The following is a 16,742-nucleotide window of genomic DNA, read 5'->3' as shown; positions in this document are numbered from 1 at the left end:
GCTTTTTTTGGCTCTCCTGTCACTTTAAATCCAAATCAGCTGGTGCTGGCCACACCCCCAACTCAATGTTTACACTCGCATGTGAAAATGGTTACAAACAGATGTACAGTTATATAACCGTTCATTCTTGAAAAGCATAAGTGGACCCTCCTGCACAATCAGCACGAATGTAATGATGTCAAGGTCTTAAGTTTCTAGGGAACTTGGTAGAAAAACAGGCCCCACAGCATCACACATCCTCTGCCAAACCAAGCACTCCCATAATGCTTTGCTTTACACCAGACCCACCTGGATTGTTTACTTTACTTCCACATATCCCACATAATTTACGTTTTGTGACGGCACAACATCACACCCGCTGAAAAATGTTATATTTTCAATGTGAAATTTTGCTACTTCATCTTGAGTATTTGTGGGATAGAAACCCACTGATAAGGAAATAATCTTACACATCCAGATATTTGACTTTCGACACATGATACATGATACAAATAACTGCAAAGCTCAAATCAATGGTGGGACATAGAAAAGCTTGAGAGGAAGAGGAGATGTGAGTCAGGTAGACGGATAATCACACATCTTTGGCTTTCAATAAGCTGCTTTGTGGATTTGAATCATTTTAGGATCTCTTGTGTCAGGATTAACAGAGTCGTCAAAGACTGCTGTCTGGTGCAATAAAAGTGAGACAATTCGCTGTCCCTAATAAAACAACCACTGAGTCATCTCAACTGTTTATGTCTACACGAGCAGATTTAGTCAGTTTCACTATTTTTCTGGCAGAAGAACCAAAGTTTATATTAGAGAATATTTAACAGTTTCTGCTAAAAGTTAAATCTTTTCTGCAGTGTCAACTTTTGAGGTTGTAATGTTCAACACATGTTCTCCCAGTTCATCCATGTATAATACACATCTTCATCTGTGTATGTATACTAGTAATAGCTAAGGAGACGTATACCAAGCTTATTCAGCCAAACAGAACGTGTTTCACTCCGAACAACAAAAACGGACTGGGCATAAAGAAGAACCTCTGACTGATCGCCAAGCATCTATCTTTAACACAAAGTTTCTCAAAAAAAAAAAACACTGATTGAAGAAAACTGTGATGATAGAGGACATACAGTCAATAACAGTGACGACACTCACCTTGCTGGCGCCAGGCAGTAGGTGCAGTTTGACATAAGGGTCTGAGAGTCCATTGTGGTCCATCGGTTTGAGCCCCTACAGAGGCAGAACAGAAAGCTGTTGAGGAATTTATGCATATTTATATCCCACATAATGGGAAAAGGAAGACTGGAGTTCTGTGTTGATTACAAATGTGTGCAAAACTTTGTAGATATTCTGCTAATGTAAAAAAACACCCACAATTTTGCAATTGCAGTGTTTCTATTAAATAAAAAATGCAATTCAAATGATGTGAATATGTTTGTTGAGTTGACATGTCATTAAAAAACACGCCACACCATCATCCTGCTACCACTTCCTGTCGTCTTGTTTGTTGTTTCCACCAGTAGTGACATGTGGTTGTTGATCACACGACTTGTGTAATTTAAAAAAAAAGTTTCTATTGCAGTTTTGCAAAATAATCTTTTTTTGATACAGTCAAAAAAACCACCTCATCTTTTTGCAAAAAACATTTGATAAAAAATTTTGGAGTTGGCATGTTTCCGTTAAATAATTTTATTTTCAGAATTCCGGTTTGGTCAATGAAAAGGCAGCAAAAAAAGATCAACAAAAGGATGTATTTTCCTCTCAGAACAGCAATATGCATGTCAATGTATGTAGCAGGTAATTTTATCATTTGGAGACTATAGTCATGAGCACATCATGTGCTATTTATGGATCTGAGAGGCTAGGGTTGGAAATCCTGCGTATAAAGACCCTGGATGGCTTCCAGAAACTCTGAGGGGAATAAGGGAGCAAACTTAAACAGGTTTAACTTTCCCTTTAGGAGCAAATCAATAAAACTCCAGCCGAGGTGAGGATGTAAAGGTCAACCATACAACAACCATAATGGGGCAGGAACCGACTGGGTGAAGTGAAAGACCCTGCAGGGTTGCAGAGGGAGCTCTTTAGAGTGACAACATGTTTCCAGAAGATTTCAGGTCTCTGAATGTTTAATCACAATTTTGCAGTTATTTTCTTGCAAAGGAGTGAACATAAATTTCAATGTACTTTACAGGGATTTATGTGTCACATTTATAATCATGCCCTCAAATAAGGAAACATTGAAATCTGTTTTTAGACCATAAAATTGCACAAGTTGCCATTTGCAGAATATTGACAAAGTTTTGCGCACATTTGCAAGGGAAACTCAGCTTTTATTGATACATTTTATGACTTACAGTAGCTGTATTTCCATTGACATTAAAATTGCACAAACTGAAATTGAAAATTTTTTTAATAGAAACTAATTTAAAAAAAACACAATTTTTGATCATTTCTTTTTTGTGCAAGGATTTGATGAATCAAAATTAGTGTATTTCACAAAACTGCAATGGAAACTCTTTTTTCGCATCACACGAGTCGTTATCAACAACCAAATATTACTATTGGCAGAAGAGATGAAAAAGGCAACTTATGACTTATTGCGTGAACAAACTCATTCAAGTATGATTTCCACTGTGTTACTTATTTAACTGCAATTGCAAAATCAAAATATTTTTTTCAACATTAGTGGAATATCTACAAAGTTTTGCAGACATTTGTAATGGGAATGGAGTTATTGCTGGGTCAGCGATGTTTCTTGCATGTGCAAAAATCTTTTATCATCTTGTAAAGCGTTTGTTGTGTTAGAAATTCATGTTTCCATTACATCCCAACTGTAAATTAATAGTATTATTTTTTGTCAGTCTTACCTCTGAAACTAGAAAATGCTTTCAGAGTGATTATTTCTGTAACTAAAAGGACCTTTGAAATGCAGAATTGCTGAACTTCTTTCTAAATGCGAGTTCTGGAGGTGATTTAACATGTTCACAGGATTTTAATCTGTGACGGTTGACATTTCAAAAAGAGCTGAAGAGTTCACTTCATGTTTCTACAGCTGCTGAATTTGCCAGTTTTATTATGCACAACTATTAAAAATAAAAACTAGTAAAAACCCTGAGTCCAACTATAATTTATTCATAAACACTGAGTACACAGAGAGCCATTCTGTAAAGGTAGGGTGAGAATTTAGTTTCTCTTTTGTTCGATGACGGTGTTTGTTGTGGCTTGGGAGGAACCATCAGTTTGATTTATTGGTGGTTTAAAGAGAATCAGTGTGAAATCATTTTGGCCTTTAATGCTAGAACTTTCTGTTATTTTGCAATATTTCTTTCACAATCCTAGTTCTAATATTAAAAAGATGAAGTGGCATCATGCTAGCTTCTTTATTAGGAACAGCTACTTGTTTACCAAAATAGGAAATTAACCAGTCATATGGCAGCAACTCAATGCAGTTTGATGTTCAAACTGAGATGTTTTGGTGAAAAACTTTCACGCAGATTTTTATGATAGATTTACTGTACTCAGCTGGAAGTAACTATAACCACTATTGGTGTTATGTGGTCATAGTGTTCAGTTCTTATTAGTATATCTGAGTAGAAGCATCTATGTGGCTTTGTAAGTTAGTTGTAGGCTCTGGTAAAGGTTTGTACCTTTACCAGAGCCTAGATGTACTTTATCTAGTTTATTTCTGCACATTGGTGCAAAATGTTGAGTCATAATTCACAGAAAAGGCCCAACAGAGCAGCTGCAGTTTGGCTATAAGGGCTACAGTTCAAACCACAGCATGTGCTAGAAATTTAATCTGTGCTCAGAACAAAGTTATATCAATATTACACATTACCATGAGCGTTTCAGAAAAGAGAGTGTCGGGATTTCTCGCCTCTGCAGTGACCTTAACATACGCTGCAGGGATTTGGTCAAAATAAGACTAGTGTAGAGTCAGCCGATGGGGCTGGTGGCGGTTAATGAGAAATCAGAGGGATGTCTTATCACTCTACCAGATGAGTCATCCACTCAGCGTTCTGCTATTCATCCCTGCAAGTCATCTGCAGCCCGACCTCAGGAACAGCCTGGATATGTAACAGATGTCAACAATCACTAGAAACCCTCTGCTCGCTGCTGCCTCGCTACATGTTTCTATTCCTATAAAGTGCTTGGATGTGAACAGCATTGCTTTCACGTTTTAAATAAATCCACAGGAAATCTGTTATATAATAAACCTTTAGGTTTTATGTTCAATCATTCTTTCTTTTTTTTTAAATAAAGAAATACAATAGCAACGTTTTAACAAACCATGTTACGAGTCTACTCTATAAAAGTAAATCCACACTAAGTAGGAAAAATAAAATAAAGCAGATTAAACGTGATCATGAAAACAGATTTTGTCATTTATTTTATTTATGACTCATTAAATAGGAAGCATTGCTAATTGACTAAAACAAGTATGATAACTGCACTTCAATGGGGTTACCAAGAAAAATCTGACTGTCAATAAGGACAACAGTTTGACAGGAACCTTTCACTACTTTGAATAATTGAGCTTATTGTACTGTTTGATAATTAGGATCAACTGGAATACAAGTATGATTGAATTGAAATGACTTTTCAATGACATTTGTTGTGAGCAAATGATGACAATATTTGTCAATCATCACGTTAAAAAGTCTCAGGAAATTGACGAGAGTGGAGTTAAAAGAAGGGATTTTAAGACAGAAAATCAAGTTGATTTGCAGCAATGATATCTAGGTCAGATAATGTGCAAGAGATTAATAAAATACATTTCATTGTCATAAACATAATCTCTTATTTGTTCCACTCCCACCAATAAATTAGAAACATGAATGTTCTGAGTTTTATCTACTGAATTTCATCTACAGGTTTTGAAACAGTTCTGGTTACTCAGAAATCTGTTTCCATCATATATAATTTAAGTGTTTTGTTTTGACTTTTCTGTTGAGAGCAGGTGAAATTTGTGATTAAACAGGCACTTATTGAGAAGCAATGCACTGTGGGTGAGAGCTGTTTATTATCTGCCAGTCTATTTGTGAATATGAGCGCATCACTTCTCAATTTGAAGAAATTGATTCACAAAACAAATTATTATTTCAATGCTGTGCTCTTCCCAGACTCTGCAGAAGCTGAATACGACACAAACAGTTGAAATGAAGAAATGAATAAGGGTTCAGCTAAAGGTTACAAACGTACAACGGCAACCAATTCACCGTCTGAGTAAACAGCCATCATGGCCGCTACGTTTCTACGAAGTTATTGTTTTTCTCAGTGAAGCCAAATTGAAAAAAAGAGAGAAAAAAAATTAAAACAAATGTGGTATACGTATTTGTCCACAGACTGAATGTAACAGTTCGCCTCTCAGCGCAGCACTCAGCAGAAATTACTCACAGCGAAATGACACACTCTACTTCCTCTCCAATAAGGAAATACTGTTTTACATTCCATCTACGCAAATAGAAACAAAGTGACAATGATTTCTTTAGCTGGATCTCATAAATATGTCTACATTTTCTCTGATGGTTTCAGATTATTTTCATATTCTGCTTCAGAAGAAAATATTGACTGTTCAGACAAAGGAGAATGTATTATGAAAACCAAGTTAGAAGAATAACCAGCTGAAGATAAACTTTCTCTGGGTATCTTTTGATATGATTTGGATGCATCATTGAGATAGAGTAAACTATATTTAATAACCTGTCACTCTCCATACTGATTCTATTAGTTTATATATAGATTTTGCAGTAACACTTGTGGCTTAAATGCTGTGAATAACTACTAAGATCAATAAAGGTTGCTCTGAAGGATAGTTTTCTGTTGAAACGTTATTTTGAGACCAAAACTGTACATAGCAAGGTATAGTTTAGTAATTCTTGTTTATCAGGCTTTTTGCAAACATTTTTTCTACTTTCACCTCCCAACCTTTGACTCACAAAGCAAATGGCACAAGTGAGGCCATCGCAAAAGCACACCCATAAAATGCAACTGATGCCACTGATTTGCATGCTTTTATCATCAGGTCACAGAAGATCTGTGCCCATCAGCATATTTGGGTTGATGTGTACAGTAAACGGGGTTCAAAGCAAGGCTGCAAAGTGAAATATTTGATCCCTATCTATTTACTAAGAATCTCACATAGCAATAAATACACAGGAGATAATTCACAATAACATATTGTCCAGAAAACTCCTCAGGTGACTTCAGGTCTCAACTAAGACTCCTTGTTGACCTACTCTGCATCTCGTGTCTTCTGGCAAGTTTTCTCTCTCTCTCTCTCAAATATATCTATATATCTATATCTATATCTATATCTATATATATATATATATATATATATATATATATATATATATATATATATATATATATATATATAGATATATATAGATATATAGATATATATATATCTATAGATATATATATATATATATATCTATATATATATATATATATATCGATATATATATATATATATATATATATAAAATTTCTGTAGCGCTGAAATGTTAATTTTGTTGTTGTTTTGCGTTTTTCGCCTTAAATGAGCAGCAGCTCCATGAGAGGTGATTGGGGAGGTAAGAGTGGCGCTTTCATCTGCTGCTATTGTTGCCTTCAGCAAACACCTGAACTGCCACCGAGATGGAAGACATTACACCAGGTTGGCCCGCGATGAACAGTCGCACTGCTGATTGCACGAGGACGCCGTGAATACTCTGTTGATCATAATTACTGGGGGTTGGAGGGAAAATGACCCCTGCAAAAGGCAGATGGGAGTGGATCCACACCTTCTATCTCAGGCGTGTTCTTTCATAACAGCTCGGCTGAATAGCAGCCCGACATAAACGCTGCAAAATGAAGTTGTGCTCTTTTTCTGGGAAGAAATAATTACCACCACCATCATCCTCATCATCATCATTCAGCTGAAGTTGTAGCGTGGCGTGAAGATAGGCGGAGAGAGAACGCCGATCTTTTTGACTTTAACTGAAGTATAAGAGTTTTCTCTGTAGGTGCAGCTCCAACTTTTCTTGCGACCGACACTGGAGTCGATTTTCAGCTTTTACAGATATGAAATTGAACCCGCCCCCTCCAGTTAATTAGCTGCTAAAGACTCTGTGATTATTCCAAGCATGCAGCTAGCTGCTGTCACATTTTAGATTTATGCAAATCTATTTGATAAAAGCAGGTAGTCTGTGGCAAACAGTGATGTAGAATCGGAGGTTCACCGCATGACTGAAATTGAAGTCTGACAGTCTAGGTGTCTGAGTTGATATGATCTCAAAATATCAAAGCGCATTCAACAATTTTAGACAGTATTTAATATTTTCACCAGGAAAAAAACCTAAAACTACTGCACTGTTAATGAATTTGAGTAATATTTTAAATGGTGTACCTTTTGGGCTGCAACCTATAATTGATATAGTGATTGCTTTATGATGGATGGATTCTGCAAACTTTTCAGTTAACTACTTAAGCCTTTTTATACAGAATAACAAATACATTAATAGTTGCAAATAATTCAATTGTTTTTAATAAATGAGAAAAACATTTATTTTAAGCAATAAAACATTTGCTAAAGCAAAAAAAATAGTTTTACCAACATGTGAAAAGCTCAGTTGTTTCCACTTGACTTGCTGTCAAAACAGTGTGGAGACGATCTGTTGATTATTTTTTATTTATTAACCGAGTAAAAACTGAATAGCCAACGGTAGTTAACAGGATACTTTTTTTTATTTTCACATAATCTGCAAAAGGCAGATGGGAGTGGATCCACACCTTCTATCCCACTATTCCATTTGAATTAGAACATAGTTACAGGCAATGGAGGGGTTTTTCATCTTATTTATTTTATTCACCAAATTGACTTGTGTTTTGAATCTGTATACTCCAGTTAACGATTAATTGATTTCTAAATTAGTTGACAATTATTTGAATAATCAGTTCATTACAATTAATCCTATTAATCACAGTGCAATTAATGGTTTCAGCCCGACATATTTTGATCTCAATTGAACACAAACACATCCACTGAGGTCTTTCATTTGTGGCTTTAAGTTGTTGGAAGCCTTTAAATTGAATAAATTATTGTTTACTTACAAACGTAAACTGAGAGCGTCGTATTGACATCAAACTGTGTGAAGTGGAAGTAAATGAAACTGAAGAAATGCTAAGTAATAGCAAGAGTTAGGACTGATCTGGTCCAGTGTTGGTATCAGGCCCAGTTCTGACATAATTCTTGGATCAGACATCAGTAAATAAATACATACATTTTCATATATTTGTATGCATCTATTGTAAGCTGAGCTCTAACTTTCCACAGTTCAAGAAAGTGAATTTATGCACACATTAATGGACATGTGGAGATTCACATCTGTAAAAACACAATTAAACTGGAAAACAGAAGAAGTAAACAAGAACAGAAGATGCTGACTTTTGACCCTGAAGGAGTTTGTAAACTTTGCTATTAAGCTCATTATACTAGAAAGTCTTTACACGTATTGTACCATTTATTTAGTGACTACTGTTCAACTCAGTGTTCTGGGCCAAAATGTGCTGTTAGAGGTAGTTTCTAATCCTTATTTTAAAATCCAGATATCATCTTAAGACCCGATGACTGATGTAATCCCGACTTAAGTCCCTCACTTTGGAAACCACTAAACCAGACTTTGCTTTGTAGAATATGCATTGCAGATTTCAGAAGGACAGAGTCCCAACTGCAATCCGCAAACAACGGTTTGATAAATCAGATATCTTTATAAAATAAAGATTCAAATAAGCCTAAATTGAACTTGACATCAGTGCTAATGATGACTGAATGTGAGCCTGTCACACAAAGCAATAAATCAATCGCAAGATAAATTAAAACTAGCTTGATTGTTTCCATTAGCATGTTGATTATTTTTCTCATTTCTGTCTCTTTTACCAAAGGCTGGATGACAAAAGGCTTCAGTCTGGGGCAAGTCGCCACTTTCTGAATTGCAGTTATGTTTGCATAAACTTCGTAATTAATCACATTTATTCTTTCTGTTTTTTGCTGATTTATTTTGGACATCTAGAATGTCTTCAAATTCCAGTGTTAAATGTTAATTAGAAATGAAAATTCATTTACCTTTGAGATGTGATTGTTATGCTGTTACCATTATTACTTGAAAATGGTTTCAAAACAACAATATTATCGTTTATAACGCAATAAATGATAATATTGTTGATAATAAACGATTGATAATAGAAAAATTTGTTATTATGACAGGCATAATGTAAACTTTATTTTGTAATAAAGTTTAATCCGGGTTCTGGGCTCATGAAACCGACATGTTTATTTTAAGGGAATCACTTTTATCTCTTTACAGCCCTTATTTCCCACATGAGCGCATCCTGTCCATGGTGCTATCAGCCTCTTCATCGACAGGGAATGCGTCTTCATTATCATAACCGAATGGCCTGCTAACACACATGTGCAGGAAGCATCAATCATTGTTAGCAGCAGATAACCAGTTGGATGGGAGAGGAGGTTATTGATCTAAGTCAGAGGAGACTGAACCAGAGTTATGCTGAGGTGAGGGTTAAACCTTCAGAGGGCGGCTGGGTCAAGGGTCAGGCACTGGTGACTTTCTATCATTAAGAATCGATAGCAGCCAATATGGAAACTGTACAGCAGGTCTCATTAAATGCTATAGTCACTATTGTTGATATTGTCAACAAACTGATGGTTGAGAGGTTTTTAGAGGAGAGCGGTTGGAGGAAGGTGATCTATGCATTTTTAGGTTAAGTTGTTTATATTGTGTTCTGATCGGTTCAGAAGCCTGGACTTCTTCCATTTTGGTTTTCCCTCATCATTTCATTGCCCACCGTTCCTTAATGTGGTTATGTCAAGATTTTATGGAAAACATATCTGAATAAAAAACAATGATGATTTTTAGTTTTGAACAATAATAAATGGAACATTGACCAACATATATGATGTGTATTGACGATTTCACTGCTGATATTTGATGAAATGCAATGTGTTATGTTTTCATGATGTAACGCACTTTGAAATGCCTTGCTGCTAAAATGTGCTGTAAGATTAAACTTCAACCATTAAAAGTGTTCAGTTTAACACTTTTAAATTGAATTTATATATTGATCAAACTATGTCTAGCAATAAAGAAAATATTGAAATAAACGTTCTAGCTGGAACTGCACTATAAAAAAACACTACACAAACTACTATTGATTAATAATCACTGGAACATTGATCAATATATTTGTTGTATATTTGTTTCATGACATGAAATGTTTAATGCTCACTTCATAATTGGTACGATATTACGTTTTTATGATGTAAACTACTTTGAACAGCCATAATGCTTAAATGTGCATTGAAAACAAATGAAACTTTCACTAGTTCATTCCTGTGTGTTTGTGTTTGCTCTGGTCACCAAGAAAATTCAACTGCAGTAGCGACTGTTCAACCTAAAGCTGGCAGCACTGCAATGGTATCAGGCAAAAATATTGCAGAATTACATAAATTTACATGAAAACATCAAAATTTGCACAGAAACATAAGGATAGAACCCTTAAAAACCAATTCAAACCATTTACAGGGGAAAGAAAAAAGAGAAAATTTTTTGGGTTAGTTACACTTTAAACTGTGATTTAGAAAGTCCATAAAGGTATGTCTCAGGTTAGCTGTATCTGATGGCAAATTTGGTTTGGTGAAATGAGGCATTTATGAATGACTTCATAAAGAAAAAATCTCTCTGAGGTGAATACTGCAGATCCAACAAAACAGCAGCTTAGGTTTCGCAAAAGTTAATAAAACAAAGGAAAATATTAGGTTAGTATTGACTTAAAAGCATTTCGAGTGAAGAAACTCCAAACATTGAAAGGTTCAAAATGAAACTTTTACTCATATATTGCTAAGATCAGCTTGAATTGTGATTGGCAGGGAGATTTGTTTCATTGAAAAATCATATCAGTGTGTTTCTCTCTGACCTTTGAGAAAATAATTTAGGTGTTTTTCTTATAAAAGCATTTCAAGCTTTAGCACCAGACTTGATTTAACACTGGAACGGTTTCAGAAGAAAATCCCTTAAAGGTGATCTCTTATGCTTCCTTGAACGTGTTAGAATGGGACTATGGCCCAAGTCAATGTTTACACTCGCACGTCAAAATAGCTGCAAACAGATGAGTATTATACAAATGTACATCTTTGGAAAGTAGAGGTGGAGCCTCCTGCACAACCAACCAGAATACAGCAAGTTCTTTTTAGATGGTAAGTCAACAAAAAGAGAAAAAAAATACACTTGTCTTTTCCAGCAGCCATTGTACAGTGCCTACAGTTGACCAAATGTTCTGGAGCTCAGCTTGAGTTGCTAGGTAACAGTGCAGAGCCTATCAGTTGTGACTTAATAAAAAACATTCACATTTTTGTCAAAAATATCTGAGTGTTTTTTAAGAGCTTGGACTGTTTTTAGGAGCAGTTGAGAACCAAATGGAGATATAAAAACATATAAAAGGTGAATCTTGCATAATAAGTCCCTCTTATGGGACTGCTTCAAAGAAAAGCTCCACTGGCATGCTTTTAAGAGAGTAATTTTTCTAAAATAGGGATTAAGAAGGGTAAGACGTTTTAGGAATATTCTATTAATTGCTTTCTAAAGAATAAGCAAATCAAGGAAAGATGCATCCTTTCTCTCGTCTCTTTCACCTTCTCTCCTGGAGGAGCTCAGGAACAACACAGGGATAGGAGTTGGACCAATGAGAAAACACATCAGCATAATTACAACTTTGTGACTGTCTTTGTCTGAGTTTTCCTTTTCACTCTGAGCTCCCGCTGCTGCACGTCAGACGTATCAGCAGTTTGAAGCCCATCTTTCCTCCGAGTCTTTGCCAGATCTGCATACCTAGGCCAAATTTGTTTCAATCACTTTGTTGTCTTCTGCTGACATTATGTCTCCTTGTTTTTTCCGACTCGGTCGGCCTGCCAGCGTGCCTGTCCAACTGCCAGCCGCCTGCCATCTAATCTGATGTCCAGATAGTCTCTATAGGGCCTGTCTGCTCGCCCCCTGCTGTCATTTCCAACTCCGATCCCACCTGTTCAGCCTGCAGTCACTCTCAACAGTTTGATGCTTAACATTTAACATGACGCTAAGTTTGGAACCAAGCTATTAGGAAGCAGTTGGGTCAGATCTTGATGACTTTCTAAGCTTTTTTCTAGTAATTTTATTATATTATTCTCGTAATTAAAAACAATGTATTCTGGCCCCAATGCGTTGTCATACTTGCTTTACTTTCCCTGCTGCCGTTTTTTCTGTTCATTCTCCTTTTCTAGGCTACTTCTTCGACTAGGCGGCTTGTTGATTAATTTGAGCACTGCTGCCACGTAGTGACCGGAGGCTTGTTCTCAGTCAAACATGAACAAAGACAATAATAAAGAGCTTCTGCCTCTGGTCTCGCAGACCTGGTTTGAGTTTTCTGGGCAAAATCTTTTTCTTGCAATGTGTCTGAAAACTATTATACACAAACACTGCAGAGCAATGAAACTATGAAGTCTTCATAAGAGTGGATAGAAAAGCATAAAAAGTCCTGACCAGAAAGGACTTGCCCCTTGTTCCTATCAGCTCAAGTTAAATATTTCTTCATTCTTGTATCAGGTTTTTAGATTTACCAAAATAATAATCATTATTACACTTTCCAAGAAGCTTGATGCCAGGTTCTGGGACCAGCAAGTCCACAAAAAACTGGACACAAGACAATCATTTCTTTTATCAGATAATCCATCCCTTTATAAAATGACTGCAGATTAACAAAAAAAAAAAAAAAAAAAAAAAAAAAAAAAAGAGCAAACATCCAACAAACTGACGAAAAAAAACCTCACAGTGATAATCTGAAGGAGCTCAGGAGGGAGATGGCGTTGGGTCGATCAGGGAGACTGGTCGGATCAGAACTAAGGATTGATTTAGTGGAAACGGGTTGAGATCGGAGCTTAACTCAGCAGCTTACCTTTTTGTACCTGGGAACAGGAAGCTTTATTCCATCAAACACAAACCACCAACACAAACAGATGCAATGAGAGCATGCAAAAGAAAAAAAAAACGGAGAAAAGAAGGAAAGCAGGTGAGATAAAAATTGAAACAGTTCAAAGTAAAAAGATTATAGTTGCAGTGAAGTTTTTAAAAGTTCTGCCAACAAAAACAATAAAAGGACAGACATTTGCATCCACAAACTGAAACATTGTTTACAATAGGCTACCTGCTGGGTCTCATTAATATTTCAAAATGTTTTTAAATTATCTGATTATTATCATTTCCAATGAAACTGCTGGTTTATTTTTATGATATTTCTCTCATACCTTCATAAGTAGAGTAGAAGACAGTGGAGGACACTAACTAATGCTTTAGTTAGCGGTGTCCACTACAAACATTGGTTAGTTAGGGGAAGCTAATGTTAAGGCTCGAACTTCAGCTGTGTTGATACTCACCATCTGGCAATCAATTACAAACTGTTACAACATGGTACCTATCACCCTCAGCAGGCCCAAGTTTGTCCTTACACACAAACCTACCTGGTTCTGCTTCAGGGAGGGATTCTTTGGACCAGACCTGCTACTCTATAAAACTGGGCTCAGTGTCATTCTTAGTGAGTATTGCGAGCAGTTGTTGATTTTGGCTGATTGTCCATAACAGGGCTTAGTGAGAAAGCATAAAGGACACTGGGATGGATAGATAGATGTATGGATGTATGGATGAATAAACAGACAAATGAAAGTATATTTGTGGTCATTTCAGCTTGAACAGGAACTTTTTGCTTTGATCTAAACTCTGTGTCTGATCTACCAGCCTGATCTGATCCATCGGACGTCAGGCTCAACAGAACCAGCGTTAACGGCTCAGGGAGAAAATCACAATCGATTCTGCTGCGGCTCAGCTGTAGCACCTCGCTTCATCCTCTCTGCTCTGTTAGACACGTCCTCAATATTCAGAGCTAAACTGTGACAACTCCAAAAGAAGTTAAAACCTCTGGCATCATACACGTAAAAAACCACGACAAACCACCTTTTAAAGTCGTTTTCAATGTAAAGCGGTAAGAACAAAAAAACAGAGACAAAGACGCTGAATGGAAAAGATGTAAAACCTTCTGTAAGAAGCCAAGCCAGACGATGTTTTTTAGGTGTGGGCGTAGCGGGCGATAAAAGGGCAGATGGAAAGCAATGAGAGAGTTATTGTTAGTAAAGGTTGTAGAGTGGGCGGTGCAGAGCAGACAGGTCGCCGTCTTGTAATCAAACTGTCGGAAGATCTTTGATTCACAGACAGATTTACTCAGCTTGGGAAAGAAAAGCATTAGGCAAACCCATCCCAACTGTATTAGTGCTGTGCTTTAAACCAACATTAATCCACAGTTAACGGGCAGGAAGAAAATCATCTATATTTCCTCTTTTGTTTTAGGGATGATTGCTGATCTGCTGATCAGACAAAAATAGTGGAGCAAGGAAATTAAGACTTGTGGTGGGAATCTTTGACTATCTCATCAATCAGCACTGAAACATATTAAAGATCTGCTGTTGCTATCACCCTTCCAGATAGAGGTGGGCGATATAAAAAAAATGATATCACAATATATATATTTTTAAGTACTTCCATAATTATATCACAGATATTTATTTTTTGGGGGGATTTGGCCAAACAAACATTTTTTTTCCTTTTAATAATGTGTCAAAGAAAATACAACATAAATATTTAATTTGAAAAGACTTCAAGAAATAAAACGCCTGTGGTCACTTCCTGCTGATCAGAAACTTTATGTTCTCTCAACTGTAACCACATAAGAAGTGGAACATTGATCAGCATATTTGATGTGTACTGATGATTTAAACAGTGGCACTTACTGGTTTTCACAATTGCTGACTATGATGTGTTGTTAATGTTTTTATGTCATCATTGTATGAAGCACTTTTTGCTGAAATGTGCTGCACAAATAAACTTTTCGGACTGATAATGATTCGATTTGATTTTTGGGGCAGCGATTCAAACCGTCAATGATTTTTAACAACGAGGGGCTTTTTCTGTGTTGTTGTTTAGTTTAGATTTGTCCGATATCTTCATAATTCTTCACCTCATTGGATAAACGTTCTGTAGTTACGTTATCTGGGGATACAAAAACCAAATAATGGAAGTGGGCCAGTTGAATTGAAGTCTCAACATTGCTGTCTCCATAAAAGACGGCCACAAACGTCTGACCAATCACACAACACGCCTCGCAGAGCGCCGGCCAGCTCAGCTACAAATGAGTCACTGATGTTCGTCTAAAGGAGTCGCAGTAAACTGATGGATTAACATCTCAAAGTGATGAAAAGAAAGAAACAATTCAGCTTTTGTAAGTTGATATGAACTGGACTTGACCACTGAGAATCAAAACTGAGGTATGCTTTCAAACATTAGAGGATGTTTGTTGCACCAGGTTTTAAACACCAACTGGACCCAGACATCACAAACACAACCTTCCTTTCATTATAGAACAGAAAGTCATCCACATCCAAACATTAATTGCTGAAATTCAATCAAGAAGTACCAAACATGAAGAAGAGGGAATTTTTTTATTTATTTCAAAAATACTTTCTTCAACTGTATATTTGAATCGAGTTCAATACATTTAATGCCTCATTTTCACGTACTGGTATAGAACTAATATCCAGACTTTAAAGTTTTCCCTGGAGCCTGAACTGAAACATTTGGTTTCTTTTGTATTTCCATCATTACTCAGTTTGCTCCTGGGATGGATTTTTTTAGGGCAGCTGGTAATGGGTAAATTCAGTAATTTCAAATCTGTCCCAGTTGTGTGTTCATTTTTTTCCCATATTGCAGACTTCCTTAAGACTAGTAGCTTTATTAAAACCTGAAAACTTGTGAGGATCTACAGCTGCTGTTCTGGAGACCTGGGGAAATAAAGCCACCTTCAAATCTTCAGATGTCAGGGATTCAGACCAGATCAAGAAGTCCTTTATTTCAGTCATTCCAATCTACAAATCTACATTTATTTGGAGGCAGACGTCAATCACTTTATTTTTAAGACGAGATCTGACAAATGATTTAATCTCTAAATTTACTGAATTAACGTTATTACGCCCCAAGGCCTTTCCTCTGGGTCTCTAACATCCCTGTTTTTGAGTTTCTAATTGGTGCTGATTGGACGTGGAGGCAGCTGGTCAGTGTCACCAGAGCGACATCAGATCCAGCTTAAGATGCACCAGTCTTTCTCACGAACAGCCCATTCTTTCTGTCTCTCTGCCACTCTCACCCCTTTCTCTCTCTCCTCTCTAACTAGTTATAATTTTTGTTAAATAAATCTCATTTTAAGTTATCCCATGCGTTGCTTCCGTTTAATTTGTTGTGGTCCAAGAGCCAGAGTCAGTTTTTCCAAGAACCCATACATTTGGTCAGAAATTCTATAAATCTGAACCAACTCATGGCTCAAGAAAACATGTGTTTTGTTTTAGAAGTTTGTGCCTCAGCAGCGGATCGTCACGATGGCCGTGGCCAGCGACTATCGCAGTACGAAGTGGCAAGTTTGCTGGCAAGCCCGAAGACACTCGTCTGGGGAAGCTGTAGGGAAATCTGACAGCTGTTCCTGACTGAACGCCAAACTGTGGGACAGATGGACAGACAGGCCAACAGACGGACTAATGTCGCCATCCTGAGACCATGATAGTTAGTGGGCAAAAGAAGACCAGCTTTTCTAAATTTATTTATTGATTTAAGTTTATTTGATAG

At 36.6% G+C, this 16,742-nt stretch overlaps 1 protein-coding gene across 2 annotated transcripts in view; it reads right to left on the bottom strand.

Annotated features, from left to right (window-relative positions):
• The window catches only part of doc2b (double C2-like domains, beta), a 104,768-nt gene that overhangs the window by 32,066 nt on the left and 55,960 nt on the right, over window positions 1–16,742 (bottom strand). The window contains exons 3-4 of one of the 2 annotated variants that reach the window (XM_055046543.1): window positions 12,979–13,002; window positions 1,144–1,218 (exon numbers count right to left, since the gene is read on the bottom strand). In XM_055046543.1, the coding sequence (XP_054902518.1) occupies window positions 1,144–1,218; window positions 12,979–13,002 (99 nt within the window). The remainder of the gene's footprint in view (window positions 1–1,143; window positions 1,219–12,978; window positions 13,003–16,742) is intronic. The other variant, XM_055046544.1, reaches the window with a different exon arrangement.

The sequence above is a fragment of the Poeciliopsis prolifica genome, unplaced genomic scaffold (genome assembly GCF_027474105.1).
Source record: "Poeciliopsis prolifica strain line A6 unplaced genomic scaffold, Auburn_PproV2 SCAFFOLD024, whole genome shotgun sequence".
NCBI lineage: Eukaryota > Metazoa > Chordata > Actinopteri > Cyprinodontiformes > Poeciliidae > Poeciliopsis > Poeciliopsis prolifica.
The sequence above is the reverse complement of the archived record's forward strand: the minus strand, read 5'-3'. Positions and strand labels throughout refer to the sequence as shown.